General features: G+C 37.6%; 2 protein-coding genes and 1 long non-coding RNA gene across 3 annotated transcripts in view; 2 read left to right on the plus strand and 1 right to left on the minus strand.

The window, feature by feature from the left end:
- Nucleotides 1–1,258: 1,258 nt before the first annotated feature.
- On the plus strand, nucleotides 1,259–8,676 carry LOC131427030 (sporozoite surface protein 2-like). Its single transcript, XM_058589903.1, has 4 exons — nucleotides 1,259–1,266; nucleotides 1,308–2,296; nucleotides 2,720–2,893; nucleotides 8,537–8,676. The coding sequence occupies exons 1-4, from the start codon at nucleotides 1,259–1,261 to the stop codon at nucleotides 8,674–8,676; spliced, it is 1,311 nt and encodes a 436-aa protein (XP_058445886.1).
- The window catches only part of LOC131427071 (high affinity cGMP-specific 3',5'-cyclic phosphodiesterase 9A), a 446,805-nt gene continuing 431,524 nt past the window's right edge, over nucleotides 3,095–18,375 (plus strand). Inside the window, exons 1-2 of the mRNA XM_058589982.1 lie at nucleotides 3,095–4,076; nucleotides 15,451–16,441. The gene's annotated coding sequence lies outside the window, so the exon portion shown is untranslated. The remainder of the gene's footprint in view (nucleotides 4,077–15,450; nucleotides 16,442–18,375) is intronic.
- Nucleotides 14,422–15,269, minus strand: LOC131427077 (uncharacterized). The gene is made up of 3 exons (XR_009229234.1): nucleotides 15,030–15,269; nucleotides 14,799–14,971; nucleotides 14,422–14,690 (listed from the first exon to the last, which is right to left on the minus strand). It is a non-coding gene; the product is annotated as an uncharacterized LOC131427077 (long non-coding RNA).

The following is an 18,375-nucleotide window of genomic DNA, read 5'->3' on the forward strand; positions in this document are numbered from 1 at the left end:
CCAACTTTCGTAGATATTTTCAAGCACCGGCAAGGAATGGAGTCATTTAAGATGAGAACTGTACCGAACCGTCATAATAAATAGAATGGGACGGCTACAAGCCGAGCTCGCCAGTTGTATCGCGAATATTTGACGAAGACGAAGTTTTTCGTGATAATAGACGATGCAACTTATATGCTAGAAGACTTTAAGTTGCTTCCCGGAATGTTTTTTTTTATCATAACCTGCAACGAAACGGCATAGAGGAGCATATCAGATCGAAGAAAAGGACCAAGTTTCTTAAAAAAATGTTTGATTAGACAAGCAATATGCAGGAGCGATCGATCGAGCCGAAGTTTCGTCACTACCGGAACAGTAAATAAGGAAAAATACCGTGAAGAATACCTAACGAAATCATCGATTTCTACTATTCCTACGCATCCTAGACGCTCTTTCGCTATTCTGGGCTAATTTGGCATCTTGTCACTACGCCGAAGATATTTTGGAACGATAAAAGCGAATGGAGTTTATGTTGTATCGAAAGAGGCAAATCCACTTAACTGCCCGGAGTGGCGTCCTATCGAGCGGTCCGGGTCTCTCTCTCTCTCTCTCTCTCTCTCTCTCTCTCTCTCTCTCTCAATATAAAAAACAAGCTATAAATATAGAAAATATTCGCTTATCTTGGACAAAAGCAGCTAAATCGGTTCCAGAGAAATGTGCACAGACCCTAATGGTTGGAGTAAACTCAAAAGTTTTCTCATGCAGCATAATGAAGTAACTCTAACTAGTTTTAAGATGACTAATAATGCACAATCAAATGAATAGAAAATGCATCATGGGTTGAATTGTTCCAGGTTTTTTCGCGAACAAGCCTTAATTTCTTCCATATCGATTGAGAATTTCTTCGAACTTGCTACAATTTTTTTTGCTGAGTATACAGATGAGAAAAATGAAGTATCATTCTAATCATTTCATTTATTGAATTGCCAAAAAACTAGCTTCATCAATAAAAATCAATTAGCAATAAAAAGAAAACAGTTAAATAGAAAACAGTGGAATGAAGAACAGTTAACTACAAGACAGTTAAACAGACGACAGTTAAACAGACGACAGTTGAACAGAAGACAAAAAGCAGATCGTTAAATAGCAGACAGAAGACAGTAAAACAGGAAGACAGACAAGTAAGCCAAGTAAGCCAAGTAAGACAGTAAAACAGTAAGACAGTAAGACAGTAAGACAGTAAGACAGTAAAACAGTAAGACAGTAGAACAGAAGAACAATGAGACAGTAAGACAATAATACAGTGAGACAGTAAGACAATAATACAGTAAGACAAGTAAGCCAAGTAAGCCAAGTAAGACAAGTAAGCCAAGTAAGCCAAGTAAGCCAAGTAAGCCAAGTAAGCCAAGTAAACCAAGTAAACCAAGTAAGCCAAGCAAGCCAAGCAAGCCAAGTAAGCCAAGCAAGCCAAGTAAGCCAAGTAAGCCAAGTAAGCCAAGTAAGCCAAGTAAGCCAAGTAAGCCAAGTAAGCCAAGTAAGCCAAGTAAGCCAAGTAAGCCAAGTAAGCCAAGTAAGCCAAGTAAGCCAAGTAAGCCAAGTAAGCCAAGTAAGCCAAGTAAGCCAAGTAAGCCAAGTAAGCCAAGTAAGCCAAGTAAGCCAAGTAAGCCAAGTAAGCCAAGTAAGCCAAGTAAGCCAAGTAAGCCAAGTAAGCCAAGTAAGCCAAGTAAGCCAAGTAAGCCAAGTAAGCCAAGTAAGCCAAGTAAGCCAAGTAAGCCAAGTAAGCCAAGTAAGCCAAGTAAGCCAAGTAAGCCAAGTAAGCCAAGTAAGCCAAGTAAGCCAAGTAAGCCAAGTAAGCCAAGTAAGCCAAGTAAGCCACGTAAGCCAAGTAAGCCAAGTAAGCCAAGTAAGCCAAGTAAGCCAAGTAAGCCAAGTAAGCCAAGTAAGCCAAGTAAGCCAAGTAAGCCAAGTAAGCCAAGTAAGCCAAGTAAGCCAAGTAAGCCAAGTAAGCCAAGTAAGCCAAGTAAGCCAAGTAAGCCAAGTAAGCCAAGTAAGCCAAGTAAGCCAAGTAAGCCAAGTAAGCCAAGTAAGCCAAGTAAGCCAAGTAAGCCAAGTAAGCCAAGTAAGCCAAGTAAGCCAAGTAAGCCAAGTAAGCCAAGTAAGCCAAGTAAGCCAAGTAAGCCAAGTAAGCCAAGTAAGCCAAGTAAGCCAAGTAAGCCAAGTAAGCCAAGTAAGCCAAGTAAGCCAAGTAAGCCAAGTAAGCCAAGTAAGCCAAGTAAGCCAAGTAAGCCAAGTAAGCCAAGTAAGCCAAGTAAGCCAAGTAAGCCTAGTAAGATAGTAAGGCAGTATTAAGACAGTAGTGAGACAGAAGTAAGACAGTAGTATGACAGAAGTAAGACAGTAGTATGGCAGTAGTAAGATAGTAAGACAGTAAGTTAGCAAGACAGTGAGTTAGTATGACATTAAGACAATAAAAACAGTGAAGCAACAATTGAGTATCCACAAGTAAGCGTGCAAGCCAGAAAACATAAATTTGGACAATAAAAACAGAAAGACAGAGGACAGAATCCTGGTCTTAGTTGTATCAAAAAAGCAGAAAATATTATACTTTTCATTCTGCTGAGTTTTTTTTGTTGAAAAATTGCCAACTCTGACATTTCGAAAAATTCTCACCGCCAATTGTACTGGTTTTTGCTGGTCCTGAAATGCTCTCTTCTATTACTTAGTTTTTTCTCTCTGTCAGCAAAGTCAGCCCGACTGATCTGCTTGCGTACTGAGCTTAAGCTAGCCGTCGGACGAACGGATGATTTGAGCAGTACCCAACGGAAGCGCGTCTTGACGCCGGTAACGACGATGGCAATGACGTGGACGTGCGGAACGGGGACGGCGGTAGTGACAAGGGAACCGGTTTTCATATGTACGTACGTATGCATGATGAGATAGTAGCTACTATACTCGGCTATATTCACATCCAAGGAAACCGTTGTACCGTAGTCATATGAACGGTCTGATTGTGTTGGCCGTATGTTGGAGAGAAAGAGAGCAATAATTGTTGACAACGATCAGGCTTTCAGCCGGTCGGTCGGTGGTGGCACTGGCAGTCAGTGTACGCGGATGACGATGAGTAGCAGTGAAGTTGCTGGCGCAGATGGACGTGTTTCTTCTTTAAATCCAACGGAACGCATGGTTTGTTGTCGGATCTAGCGGACGAGGTTTTATTGCGCGTGTACGGGGTCGGTCGGTGTCGGACAGAAACGCGGTGTGTGTGTATACATTCCGAGTTGTCCCTCGTCGTTGTTGGGTTCTGAGAGTTGGGGATCTTTTCGGTGCCGAACAGCACGAGACCACTTTCTGTGACTTTATAATGGTTTTTATTAGTTCTAATGAATGAAGTATGAATCGAAATTGACTTTGACGACGGCCAAAGGAGAGCACGGTTCGACGTAGATCCTCCAATCAGGCTGAGAGACTACTGGTGCGACAACAGCGATATCGGAAGTGCTGTCGAGACGGGCGGGGAATGTTTATAAATTAATATTAATTCAATCAACAACGAGAACGGGTGCGACAAGAAAAAAAAAGAGCTGCAGGGAACATTGGTCGGGTTTGGGAGGCAAACGGCCAAATTAGAAGTGAATGTGGGCCGCACTCGTCGTGCGTGTGCGCCGGTTCGATTTTCGAAACTCCGAGTTCGAGAAGAGCTACGGTCTGTCGGTGGAAAAGCGTCGCGAGTGATTCTGGTGCACCACCTGCTTAGCTCTGTTTGAATTTCACGAAATGAAAATATTTATCCCGGGACCATAATCGAAGATTCAATCAACACAACAAAATCAAAGTAGGCAGAACTTTACAATTAGTGACGATAGTCTTTGAATCGCGGAAAAGGTTGCATTCGTTGTTGATGCTCAACCTCGGTTAAAACGTGATCAGCAAAAAAAGTGCACCACATACCGGGCTGTGTTCCCCCGGCAACGGTTGAAACCAAAAACAAGGAAAGTGGTGCAAACGAGAACTGTTTTTGTTACTCTTATTTTTGCTCTCTCATCGCCTTACGGCCGGCTGCCGCCCGTGTCAGGATCGGGAACGGATGCTGTGGGAGGGTAAGTTCGCAAGCAATCGCAAAACCGTCAGACTCGCAGTCGAAAGATTGTGCGGCAAGGTTATCGGGAGGAAAGCATTCTCCGCACACACACACCCCGAGTGTAGAACCCGGTTGTAGGGAAGGAAGCAAGGAAGGCAATGCGAAGGTCGATAGGTACGCGGGAGTAAAACGGTCCACAAACGGATCGGTCGAGGGTTGTTCTGAAAAGGTAGAACCGTTGGTGACGGTTTTTAACGCAGCTCGTTTTCATTGTTGTTTGTTTCTAAATCAACGAGACTCGTTTGTTACAGGTTTCTTTTGTTTTGATTTAATTCGCGAGTGAAAAATTTTGGAATTCATTCAAATCATAACTAGTCTATTTCTTTCCAATGTGTACTTTTGTATTACATATTACATCAAAAGCCGAATTTCGGTCGTATTTTTTTGATCACTCTCTTTTTTTTTTGGTTTTCTGGGAAGGTTTCTTAAATAGCTGTATAACTGGCAACCCTGCTTACAATTTTGACAACTGCCAGAAAAGCAAACGCCAGAGTTCTGTCATATCAGAGCCGCTCGCACTTATGTTCACACTTTTGCTTCTGCACACTTTCATACTGTGCAGTTCGATTTGTAGCTGTATGAAAATGATATGTTTTACTTTAATAAACACCATTAAATACCGTTAATCAGTGTCGTACTTTTATGTCGAAATACATTCTTGCAATTGGATGTGTTAAACAAGATGACGACTCTAATGTTAAGGTTTGAAGAAAGAAGTTGAGTTTTGCTGTATTCTTTTTAGGGGTACAAGCAAAAACCCACCATTAAAAGTGGTTGGACTTCTAGTGCTTCTAAAATCAATATTATTGTTGCTGCTAGCTCAATGGCTATCCTTATCAGAATTGACATTGATTAGTCTGGTTGGTAGTTTAAAGTAGAAACGAAACAATAATCGAGCTTATAAATACGAGTGCATTCGCATCACTGATTTAGTCTTGTACAAAATTTAGTAGAGTAAACATCGTGTGTGTGAATCAAATATGGGTTTGTAGGTTTTTCGAATATGGATTCAAATTTATTTTAATTGCGATTCCTAATTAAAACACATTGATTGACAAAAGTAGGTGGAAAATTCCGATGTGATTAGTTCAATCATTGAGAAATTCGATTTGCCTTTAGAACAATTCCAAAGTAGCAAGTAATCACATTTCGTTTACTCCGATTTGGATGAAACTTTGCTCGCGGCTTGAGTATGACAAACCATTTGTTTTTTTCGCAGATGGAGGAACTGATTCGACTCAACTAGTTTAAACATAAATGGAAAACATATTTTAGAATGCACTCTTTTTCAAATTTGAAAGAAAATAATTTCCGTTTAATTTCACTATATTGGAAATTTTTTTTTTTATATCGTTTATTTATACCCGGCTTTAACCTAGTTGCGGTCGTTCACCGGGTATATTGGAAATCTTTACTTTTTCATAACTAGTAACAGACACAGATAGTAGTGTTTCAATGTGCTATTTGTAACCTAAGGGTGTTATTTTTTAGCAATTTGCTATTGTAAAAAATGGTGTCCAAGAAAAAGTTGTAGGGAACCGATCGTTAATTAGAAAAAAAATTCAATGAAGAAAACTGTTTAAAGCTTTATCAATTATTAGAAAACTAATGAAATAAATGGTTAAAAGAATAAATGAGGCAATTCCATTTGAATTCGAATGTTGATTATGACGTATTTCTTTATTGTACGGACCTGGATGTCCTGTATCACTCATCGACTCCGTTGCTTTCCTTTGGTATCACTTTAACACGTTTTGAGCGTAGTTGCAGAAAGCTAGATCCGGCGATCTTTTGTGCATCCTTATAAAAGGCTAGATGCCCTTTCACCACAACCTCAAATCGCCTACCAGATCAGGCATTTTTTTGCAAATTTCAATGATTTCTCTTATCAATTATTTTCTGGAAAATTGATATTAGAATTTGTAACGAAATATACTTCCCCAGAAAGTTGACGGAAGTTGGTCTTGACGTAAATATCGTCATCCATCACGAGTGAACACCATTTTGTGAGCAACTTGGTGTGAAGTTTCCGAGAGAGATGTTTTTATTTTCTTTTCGGTTTGGGGCTTTTTGCACCTTGTAAACATGTAGCCCAGCACGGTTTATTGGTTTTTGTGCAATACCCGATTGACTTATTTAACGTTTTAGCGACCGTTCGTATTGACATATCTGGATGGTTCTTTAAGTGTTGCACAACTTTACTGGCAATTTTACTGTCCATTTGATTGCTTATACGGCCACTTCCTTTTTTCTTTCGAGAACTCAGGATACATTTTGTTTGAACGTTCTTGTCACATGAAACTTAATTTTATTTGAAATCTTAAGCATTTTAGCATCGGTGGGACGCCTCTGGATTTTTATTGAAGGTGTACACATATTTTTACGAACGATTTCTTGTTTCGATGACATGACAGGAAATATTGTGTGAATAACTACACTCGACATATGTAAACAATTCGTGACCTTCCATATTTAAGTAATAAGAAAATATGTTTTAATAAATTCAAAACGTTGTGACTATGTTAGAATTAAATTAGGATAAGAATATTATGTAAAAGTGATGCTACGGCGAAGAAAAACTTATGTAAACTGCCTTAAGAAATAAACGTATTTATGAAAAAAAAATGTAAACAATGTACTATGAATACGCTTCACTAGAATTATCAGGTTCTTGACTCATTCGGTCCGTTTTACTGAGATAATTTCTGACACTAATTCGAGCTATTTTTTTTGACACCAATTTATTCAGTTTGATTTGGATAGTTCACAAAAGTATGCTTCTGCTTTAATGTCAAAAATTCGACAACAGTTTTAAGACTAAGCGTGTCAGCAATAATACATTTGAACGTGATCAGTGCAAAGATAAACTCAAGATTACAATGTCTCATACGATTAATTGAAACATGTTGGGTCAGTAATCGTGAACCAGTTGGTTCAGTAATAATGTAATTTCATTCACCCTCCGTTAATAAGCGTCAACTAGTTCCGACAAAATGCCATGGAAACAATACAAGTTACAAAGGAAGCAAACATATGTTTACATTCAGTACATAATGATTTCTTGCCACAACTGACTTTAATGCTTCATGGGATGAGGCAATAATAAACTGAATAAATTCTAGGCAATGGTTCTAGGTAGTTTTTACTTTCTTATTGTAGGAATCACTGGATATAAGGCAAAATTGCACAATATCGTTCATACTGTAACTTGATATTTTTCCAAACATAAACAATCATTGTCATAGCTACGACGCACCTAGCCATCAGGCGCTTGTTGTTTTGCTTAAAAAGACTGAAACTGACAGTGAACCGAGCTCATTGAGGGGTCTTATTCAAATGATACATAAGAAATCGCAGACTATTCTATCTTGAGTTTATCTTTGATCAGTAGTCACTATCTGAAATAATTATACGGATATTGAAAAATTGTCGACTACGCCACTTGTACTTCGAAACTTGAAATGTTAGCCATATGATCTTCGAAATCGATCTACAGCCCAATTTTAGCCATAATTGATATCCATATAGAAGAAACCACATATTAGAAAATTGAGCGGTAATGAGATTCGACGTTTACGTCACTTATGCTATTATATCGAATACAAATATTAATACCCCTAGGTTCCATACAAACGAAACGTTAATATTTGGTTTAGAGTGTATAACCAGAGTGCCATTTTGGATTATATGTTTTGAATTGTTGCAAATAAGCCGGATGATATGTCATCTCTTTGGTTATAAGCACTTTGATTTGGTTCACCAAAGTGAACAGGTTGGTCTAACCCATTCTCCTATTTTATATTGGCAGATGACAAACGGAAAAAATAATATATTTATTTATTTATTATGAGTTATATGAGCTGAACAATTTTCATATTATTTTCAGACAGGTGCAAAACCTACTATCTTTTAAACAACAAACACTAAACAAGTCAAGTAAAAAAAATAACACATAAAAAACTGTCGTTATAATATGATTCGTTTCATTTTTTCTACAAAGCGACAGGAAGGCTCATAAAACTCACTACATCTCTTCAACAGAAGTAAAAGTTCGTGTGCACGCAGTTATAGGTTCGTTACTTTCAAATATAGTCCTGTGAGATCCGTTTTGAATAATAGTCGTATATCGCAATGATCTGCTTGGTACTCGAAAACTAATTTAGCTGCGCAATTCTAGAGACTCAATTTCTCCGTTTATCAATTTCGCAATAGTCAATGCTTGTTGAGTTTTTCTTCAGCGGTGTAATGTATCGATTCCCAACAATTGGCAAGTTTACATGATCTCTCCACGGCAGTTGACGTAATGCCATGTGAACAAAGCGTTTCGGAACACGTTCAACTCTAAGGATCAACAATCTTCAACACTAAGAACGGCGAGATATAGTTTTAAATCATCTACAAAGATTATTTTACAACCAGATCCCAAGAGCAATGCAACATCGTTGAAAAATACTACAAATAACAAGGATCCTAAGTTACTACCTTACGGAACACCTGATTTGCCAAGATTGTATACGGTGGTTGACAGTATCGATCTGTTGCAAGTGTTTTTTGTATGACGAGGATCACCGAATTCACGGATTTGGTAATAAACGGTTTTGTGGAGAATGGATTTAAATACGTGAATGGAAGCGTCTGGAATTAAGAAACAATACATTATCTAGACGAGAGTTTCTGTGATGAAAAATCTACGAAACGATAAAATAAATAGCAATTAACCCTAGAAACAAACCTATGATTATGCTTACTTAACTTTACCGAGATTTGAACAGCCGAGTCGACGACACGATCAGGCACTCCAAAGAATAATCTGAACAAAAAGTGTACGTGAGTGATTTATCGCCAATTACCATGTATATAGCGACCCCTCGATAATCATAAAAATCTCGGTTAATTTTTCAAAAGGGCTTATAAGCAAGTGACAGTTCTTTGTTTACTTTCTCTTCTATTATTTACCAAGCGGTTTCCACTCTTTGCATGAAATGTTACCCGAAACTTTCGACTTTCAAACAGAATAGTGATATCAAAGAGAGAGTGATTAAAGAGAAACTGTCACTTGCTTATACGCCCTAATGAAAAATCTTCCGAGGAAGGTGTCATACTACATATATCATCCACAGCTACCCATTAGCTCTATCTGTAGTGTAGTCATCAAACTCATCCGTGATGACGATCACTACCTTTCGAAATATCCAGTCGAGTTTCCGAAACACACCACTTTCGCTTGATGTACTGTCAACAAACCTGGAAGTTAGTACCAGTCTTCACGAAACGAAAATGAGACTTCATTGTTAAATTGTATCCGACACTCTTCACATTCGACTACTTTAATAGGTTCCAGCCGCCTTACGGTAGACCGTAGTTAAAGTCTATTTTCTGTTTGAGACACAAATAATCAAATTATTTGAAGGAGACCTGTTTTCATGGGTGGCTTTCGATGTGCAATATCGAAATATCCTAAAAGAATTAATTCCCGTGCTTCTCAAGTGTATTTTAAATTCATTAAAGTATGCACGCACTTCGCGAAGACCTCAAATCATTGAGAGTAGAAGTATAAGAGTTTCCAGGAGGGCTAAACGATTTGGAAAAAAGTGGCGAATTGAAATGGCTTTATTTTAGAAAGTCATCGATGAATATTGAATTGTCTGGAAGTCAATATGCAGTAACCAAGGTTATGGTAACTGTTATTTGAAATAAATAATCTATGAACTTGTGTTGCCAGTTTCAATAGTTTTTCAGGCGATTTCGTTTTGACATTACCAGTTACTGAGGGGTAGTTAAATTTGCTATACAGTTTCGATAGCCGAGTGGCAGGTGTCGTCGGCCGAGTGTTCGGCAATCATCTCGGCAAAAACATTAAAACAACTGATATTCTCGGTATTTCTCATTTCACAGATAATTTGCTTTTACCGAGATTTTCGGTTTGGAGGAAACTATTAATTACCGAGATCTTCGTCGCTTTCGGAAACAAATTACCAAAATTATCGGTGTTCAAGCATGTGAGCTAATGCCGAGATTTTAAGCAAATAATCAAAACAAAATTTTAAATATAAAATAAACATTCCAGTTAAAACTCGTTATCATTGATTTATTTATTTCAACATTATGTTGGCTGTTGAACTATTAAGCTAGGAACTGTAAAATAAGAAAAAATTATGTCCCTTGAAGAAAATATTGTCAAGCATGTACGCCGTAGAATGGATGCACTTCTATGTTATTTACAGTAGAGCACACGATTCGATTTTCCGTAGAAAATCAGATTCCGGCTATAACGAAAGTAATGGCTCAATAAAACATTCAATATTTAAAGAAATTTGTTATACCGGAGTCCAATCATTTTAATATCACGATATCATTATATTCGGATTCAATTTTTATTTGCTGCTAATTCCACATATGAACACATGCATTTATTTACATCACTCAGTTTTGCACTGAAGAAAAATGGCTACTTTGATGAATCACCGAATTTCGGTTGTCTAAAAGTTGTTTACCGAGATTTCGGTAAGTTGATATCATTAGTTCGCTGATTTCGGCAAAACGACCAATTGCTGGTAAGCACGGTAATTCACAAAACCGAACATCAGTATAACATTTTTAGTTGCCGAGAAATCGGAAATAATAAACCGAGAATTTTGGAAAAAGCTATCTTAGCCGAAATTTTCGTAAAATATCGGTCTGCCGTTCCTTAAGTCTTAAGTGTGTATAATTGCGCTTATCATTGCGCCTAATGGAATGAGGACTCGGCGACTCTAAGATTTGGAGATGACCAAATGACATATACTTATAAGTAATAATCTCAATAGTTATTAGAATGTTCGAAATAAAAAGAAATTTCTGCTAAATAATTGGATATTTTTCGATGTTGAAAAATATTTACAAGTGCCTCATATGTAGTAGTCTTTTAAACAATGCCTGTCAAAACAATGCCTCTATCTAGACCATCTGAATCAAATCACTGAAGCAGTTTTCAACAAACCGTCGATGTCCTTTTGTTCATAGCAGCCAAATCCATGGAAGATAATTCTTTGTCTAATCTCAGCTCAGCTCGGTTTTCTCAAACACCTAAAAAAATCGGATTGTTTCTGATTGACAACCTGATTATTAGTAATGTCTGAACTGAAATCACCCACCTTCTGATGCTTCATTAGATTAATGAAAATCTTAACTTTCGGTTACAACGACACAAGTTAGCCTTGTACTTGTGACATCATTGTTTCTGAAAATAATAACGGGTGGCACCTAAAATTTTGGAATTTTTTTTCGAGTCCTGTATGCTCAACAACAAACGAGCTCAGAAAGAACTAAGAGTGTGTATGTGTTAGCTCTTTTTCTCATCTTTCTGCTAGTATTTTCTGTTTTGTTCATGCTTGCACAGTTTTGCTCAAAGTGCTGTCGAAACAAGAAGTATTTCACGAGCGCATTGCACAGTTCCGGAAAAAGTTTTGTTTTGGACGACGAAAGTTACTTCCCTCTTTCGAAGACGCAGATTCCCGCAAACGATCGATACTATTCAACGGATAGTTCTACTGTACATCCGAACATACAATATTAGTTTAAACATAAGTTTGAACAGAGAGTGATGCTGTACATTGTCATTTCCGAGAAAGGCATTTCTAAGCCATGGTTCAAGCCATCTGGGTTGGCAATCAATCAAGATGTGTACCAGAACGAATGTTTGTAGAAAGTTTTGATCCCGTTTTTTCAAAAACATCTTGCTGTTGGACAATACGTGTTCGCATTGCGCCAAAAAACAATCGTTCCTGAATACCCATTCGATCCCATTTGTACCTAAAAACCACAACCCGATAAATCTACCTCAGTGTCGCCTAAGATTTCTTCGGGGCTTTGAGCTCCTTTGTGTACAAAAATAATTGGAGAGCCACGATTTGCTAACAGTTGATTGGTAGAATCAAGAGTTGCATTCGCAAAGTTGACATGAAGGCCGTACAACGCTCCTGTTCCGACATCAAACGGAAGCTTCGCCGAACATCCGATTACGGACCGTCTTCAAATGTTCACTAATTTTTTTTCAACAATTAACAATGTATCTTTAATTTAAATAAATCAGATCTTCTCCAAGTATGTTTGTCTTTTATGACAGCTTGAGACAGAAATTCAAAAATTTTAGTTGCCACCCGTTAAACAGACTAAATAGACTAAAGTACCATTTTAAGCACAGACTGAACGAGATATTTAGCTAATTTAGTTTTTTGTTTTAAAATGTAATGTATTTATCGTCAACAGTATTTCATATTAATAACTAATTACCTAAAATATTTGTACTTTCTTTCCAACACAGCGTAGTAATTAAATTGTGGATCCCTTAAAAGGAAATCTTTTCCACTGGGATTCCACTTTAATAAATTGCACATCAAACCATGAATAAATAGAATCTCAGCGGACTTTGTATCAAAATTAAATTTGTATTTCTAGTATTATTATTGCCAGTGTCTATTTGTTTCTTGTTTTTCCGCTGAGACTAGTTGCGTCCACTACCAGGGGGCTTCAAATTGAAGCTTTTTGGTGTGGGGGAGTGTGGTGGGCAAAAAAAAAAAAAAAAAAAAAAAAAAACAGTATCTATGGTGAATGTTTAACTAAATTAACTAAATGTTTGGAATCGTTACCAACAGTACGGATGAGAAGTCGTCACTCTGGTTATAGGCACTCTTGGTGAAGTGTACATCGACCTTCAGCATTGCCAGAAAAATCACTATACCACATGTAGTGCTAAACTTGTCCTCGCAAAATTGTTGTCGGATTATTCCGTATTAGAAATTGTATTTGACTGTATCACCGGAACCGTAAATGATAGTCATTTGAACTTCAAACCTGTTTAATGAAACAATAGTAGTTTCCAAACAAGCCTAATTTTGTTAAAATCGGTTCAGTTATCACGAGAAAATTGAGCGATGAGAAAAAAGCGCGTTTAGTTGGTTACATCATTTATACCATTATATCTCCGGAACCAGAGATCGCAGGAACCGTAAGTGACAGTCGTTTGATCTTCGAACTTGATCAATAACCCAGAAGTAGCTTTCGAACGAGTTTAAGTTTTTCAAAATTAGTTCAGCCAGGGTGATAAAAAACAATGCGCTTTGTCGGTTACGTCACTTAAACCATCATATCTCCGAAAACAGAAATGAAAACCATTTGATCTACTAATTTTATTAATGACCGAATAGTAGCGCTTAAACGAGCCTACGTTTGTTAAAATCGGAAAGTTGAGGGCTGGTATCGTTGAAAGATGCACCGACGACACGACCAGGCACTCTGAAGAAAAATCGGCTTGAAAAATGTCCGGTAATGATTTACCATCAGTTACCAAAAATTGAGCGATCCCTCGTATTTGATAAAAATTATCTTGTCGAGCAACACTGTTTAGTTGCTACGATCTAGTTTCCAAGGAGTCCCAATACAAATAAACAAATAGTTTGCCACCGGAACATAACGGGGGTTTGCTGCAGGTAAATAATTCAATGAATTATACTAGCGAAAAATCGGACCTGGCTCATTTTCTTTCAGAGCAAAGTCGGTGTTCAATCTCTGCAAATTCACGGAAAATCTTGTCAATAAAGACTTCATCCAGAAAAAAAGTCGAATATGACCTCCAGCCTTAGATGGCTGACATGAACGACATCACTAGCTTGGAACATTTCCGCCGAAAAAGGAAACATTAACGCCTGATAGATTTGGTGTGTTAATCAAACATTTCTATGTCGTTGGCTGATTCGATGGAGCAAAGTAGAAGGTCGGTTTCAGGTTTCCCATTGCTAAAAAAAATTACCAAACGGATTCAAATAGTTGACACAGTCGGAAAATTCCGATGCGATGAGATATTGTAAGCTGAATGGCGTAATGGAAAACCGACCGACGTTCTCAAGGGTTTAATACACTTATCTTGAAAATCAGATACATAATCCACATATCGGTACTAACATGTGATTAGGGCATATCATGCGATATGCCCTTTCGAAAGTTAGAAAAATAATGCTTATTACTCAAGTTTTAAACATGAAATTCAAGCATATTGCGCACAATTAGATTGGACTTCTATCGACGTCCGAGGTTGTAGAGCCGAGCAATGAGCATTATATTTTGTAACATTCCCAAGGGCCTATCGTGCGATATGCCCTAATCACATTTTACTACCGATATGCTAAATTGCTAAAGTCCTCTGGATTATCACACTCATTTTCGATACACCTGACAAACCAACGTTCGCGTCATATCTTTTGACTAATGCACTGAAAAGTTAATGATAACCTAATGATTTTAACTGGGATTTTAATTACTACAAGAAATAAAATGTTGAACTGATTTCATTAGGGATGCTTTATTTTTTATACAACATTGATCACATGAATAATTTCCTACCGCTCCGACGAGATCCGAATCCGACTCGATGCCATTTGCCTAAAATCATTATCAGTTCTTGAATGCTGCTGAATTGGTGCTGGCATTTCCAGTTCGCTTTCTGGAATATTTTACTACCTTACTATCTACACAATTTTACTATCTATCAAAAAGTCATAATTCTGCTCAATCTGAATGCGACCCTGATCACTGTTTCCTGAAATATAACTGCATGTATATAAATTTTGAATGCTAGGCAAAACACACCAAATTATTCGGTTCTGTATCAATCTCGTATTATTGAAACAATATACTAGAAAATTACCTGCTTTCTGACCGCAAGCTGTCGTATGGTCCTGTTTCCAAACGAGGCGCTCATGAACTACCCCATAAGTTAATAGTTCCACATCATAAACAAAGCTCAATTTCTTGTAATAATACAAGGAACTTGCAGCTCAGCTTGGCAGATACTTGTTGCTCGGCTTTGCAACGGGCATCCTGCAAAATAAAGGATTTGAAAAATCTCTCGTATGCGTATATTTTAGAAATACCTTACCTGAAACTTTTCTGACGAAGTCATTATTCTAGTAAACACAGTCACACTTTGATTCATTTTAAGACTATTTTTATTTACCAACAAAATAACAGTGGTAACTAAGGTAACTGTTATTCTAAATCAACAATTTTTGCTTTGTTGCCAGTTTGAATAATTTTTCGTACAATTTAGTTTTGACATTTCGAGTTACTGAGGGGTAGTTAAATTTGCGATACAGTTTTGATAGGCGAGTGGCAGGTCGTGTCGTCGGATGCACGCTCTCGTCGAGCTGAGTCGAAATGGTATACGGGTACTATGGGTTTTCGAAGTTCCGTTCGAAAGTCGGGTTGTCCATCAGTTCCACTACCTTTGTATAGAGAAAAAAATAAAAAAATTAATGTCAATTGTCGAACTAATTCCGAATCTCTTCCTTCGATTCCAGTGACCACCCCAGCCAAAGAAGCGACAGTTCGGTGAATAAAAAATAAAAAAATAAACAACGAAACAGCTTCGTTTGCCTATCCCCAGAGTTTGCCGAGATCTAGTAAGCATTTGCATCAGTGTGACACGGTGGTGGCCGTGGCTGAGGGCAACCCTTGTTTATTGTAAACAATAGAGAATGAAAAATCTGGATTTTTTCTTCAACTGAGAGAAAAAAAGGCGGCAGAACGAAAAAATCAGCCAAGTGGGCGCTGTGCGATCAGTTTGTGTCGGTTTGCGTTGTGACATCGGCATCTGTGTTGCGCCCCCTGTGTGTGACTTGGAAGAAAGTGATCAACTTTGATTAGGTCCTACTGGGTTGACGTCGTACACGCCGTACAACGACCGATCGACGAAGACAACGACGACGACGAGGGCCTCTAGTGTTTGTGTTAGGACCATTTACTGTGTCAAACCTAGTTCCAAGCGACTATTAGAAGGAAGGAAGGAAAAAAATATATATATCAAACACGGTCGAACCGAATGTGCCAGTGATCACCCTACGAGTGAGTGGTGGTAATGGCGGTTGATTAGTGGGTAACTGAGAGAGTGCGTCGTCTTGCAGTGTGTAGTGTCGCCAGAAGAAGAAGAAGCACAAATAAAGACGCGACTAAGAAGTGGCAAACTGCATCTCTCGAAGTGTGCGGCACATGCAAGATCATTGATCTATCGGTTTAATTTATTGCGCTGTTTACCGATTCCGGTGTAGGTTTTGAGCAAAGCGCGTGCTGCGGCTGCTGGTGCTGGTGCTGCTCACAGAAAGTGGCCGAGCTGGGAACGTGCGGGGACCGGTTCTCGTAGTGTGATCCGTTTGCTGTGCGATCGAGGAAAAAAAGGCGTGTAGTGTGAGTTATGGTGGATCATGAATGATCTACGGGTTGCAGAAGAAAAAAATTACAGCATTTTTCGGCAAAGTGTTCGCGGTTTACCCGGGAAGGTCGACGATTTAACAGGTGGGTGATTTAATTTTTTTTTCACACTGTGAGCCTCATTACGCACGAATGTGATGTTTAATGTGTACCAGCAAAAAAACTGATTTCATTCTAATATTTACTCGTTGTCTGGATGGAGTTCACGGTTACGCAGACAGAACGGAATAGCTCCGGTAAATAAAACGTCAATGTATAATTTCCATACTATAATTATTTCTATCATTAAGCTGCGATTCAATTGAGCTTTATTAACGTGGCGCATTATTCGATTAATCGGTCTTTTTGTTATATAATTAGTTCTGCTTTATTCGTTTGGAAACATTTTTTCGGGCTCGTAAGTGACGGCTATTGAATACTTGTTAATTGCTATTTCGGGGGCATCATCTATCTTCTTTGTTTAATGTTGTTGAATTTACACAATTGCGTTGAAATAATATCGTTCATTGGTTTTCGTCAACAACGACGATCGCATCCATTCGTAGACTGTTTTTCGATTGTTTTGTCTTATCAATCTAACTACACTCAAGTCTTTTTTAAAGCAATTATAACGTGAATACGTCCTACTTTACTATGGGGCGTCTTTCCATAATTCGTCCTGCGGAATAATGGGTAGAACCAAATGTATTATATATCAATATGGATCACTTTATTGGATTCAATACAAATCGAAAAAGACATCACAGTAACACCATCTCGTGATGGAAAAGTCTATTAGTTCAGTCCTGTTCAATAGTTTGCGTTTAGCGTGCACCCAGAACTAAAATGTAAAAAATAATGTGCATGATGCCCACATAGAGGTGTGAACATTTTCATGTTTAAATGTGTTTTTTTCTGATGAAAGTAAGTATCGTCTTTAAATAATGTAGAATTACGCTCTTTTAGACCTATCGTTTTCACTTTCAAGAGTTATGAAGTACACTGAGGTCTTTTTTTATGCGGTTTTTTTACGCGACTTTTTTTATGCGAATTTTCAGAGTTATGCGGTTTTTTTTATGCGAAGTTTCAGAGTTACGCGGTTTTTTTATATGCGAATTTTCAGAGTTATGCGGTTTGCCCTTCTGCGGTCTTTTTTTATGCGAAGTTTCAGAGTTATGCGGTTTTTTTTATGCGAATTTTCAGAGTTATGCGGTTTTTTATGCGAATTTTCAGAGTTATGCGGTTTTTTTATGCGGTTTTTTTATGCGGTACGTAAATTCGCATAAAAAAAGACTTCAGTGAGTATTAAACTTTGCTCATGAGTGTTATGAATAGTGCTGAAAAGACGAAACCTATAGGCTGTGAAGACAATGTTTGGCAGATCACTTCTGATATATAGAAAAAAATTAAAATTAAATGATCGGTGTATTACAAGTGTCTTTGATTGCGATATTCTTTTCATTGCGTTCATGACATTGAATTTAAATTAGCTGCACATCATTTCTTTTCTCAGGGAAAGTTAGAAACATATCAGTTTTATTCATATTCACGACCTCCAGTTATTACATTACATATTACAGACATTACGCAGTCCTAGTCGCAGTCTTTTTTATGCTGTTTTTCATGTGAATTTTCAATGTTATTCAGTTTTTTATGCGGTGCGTATTCCTCGCATAAAAAAGACTTTATTGAAGTCTATTTTAAACAATTTTTTGCGATTTTTTCAAAGTTAACTCAAGTCTATTTCCAAGAGTTTTTTTTTGTATACGGTGTTTTAAGCGAATTTTCAATGTTATGCAGTTTTTTTTATACGGAACGTATCCCCCCCATTAATAAAGACTAGAGTGTATTGGATCTGACAGATGGAAAAAGTCACGTCTTATTTGTATTAGAAAACTATACACTTTTTCAGTTCTGGAAATTGTTGTTGCAAACTCAGTGTAACAATCAGATTAGGTTGGCACAAGAATTTAATTATCAAATAGATAATAACTTCAGAAGAACAAATGTAAAGTATTTTACTATCGGACGCTTTTTTA

Source organism: Malaya genurostris, chromosome 2 (assembly GCF_030247185.1).
Source record: "Malaya genurostris strain Urasoe2022 chromosome 2, Malgen_1.1, whole genome shotgun sequence".
Lineage (NCBI taxonomy): Eukaryota > Metazoa > Arthropoda > Insecta > Diptera > Culicidae > Malaya > Malaya genurostris.

Coding starts and splice junctions, on each gene's coding strand:
- LOC131427030 (XM_058589903.1), top strand. Junction 2,297..2,719: donor AAGTAAGCCAAGTAAGCCAA/GTAAGCCTAGTA, acceptor TCTCTCTGTCAG/CAAAGTCAGCCCGACTGATC. Junction 2,894..8,536: donor AAGGGAACCGGTTTTCATAT/GTACGTACGTAT, acceptor TTTTACAACCAG/ATCCCAAGAGCAATGCAACA.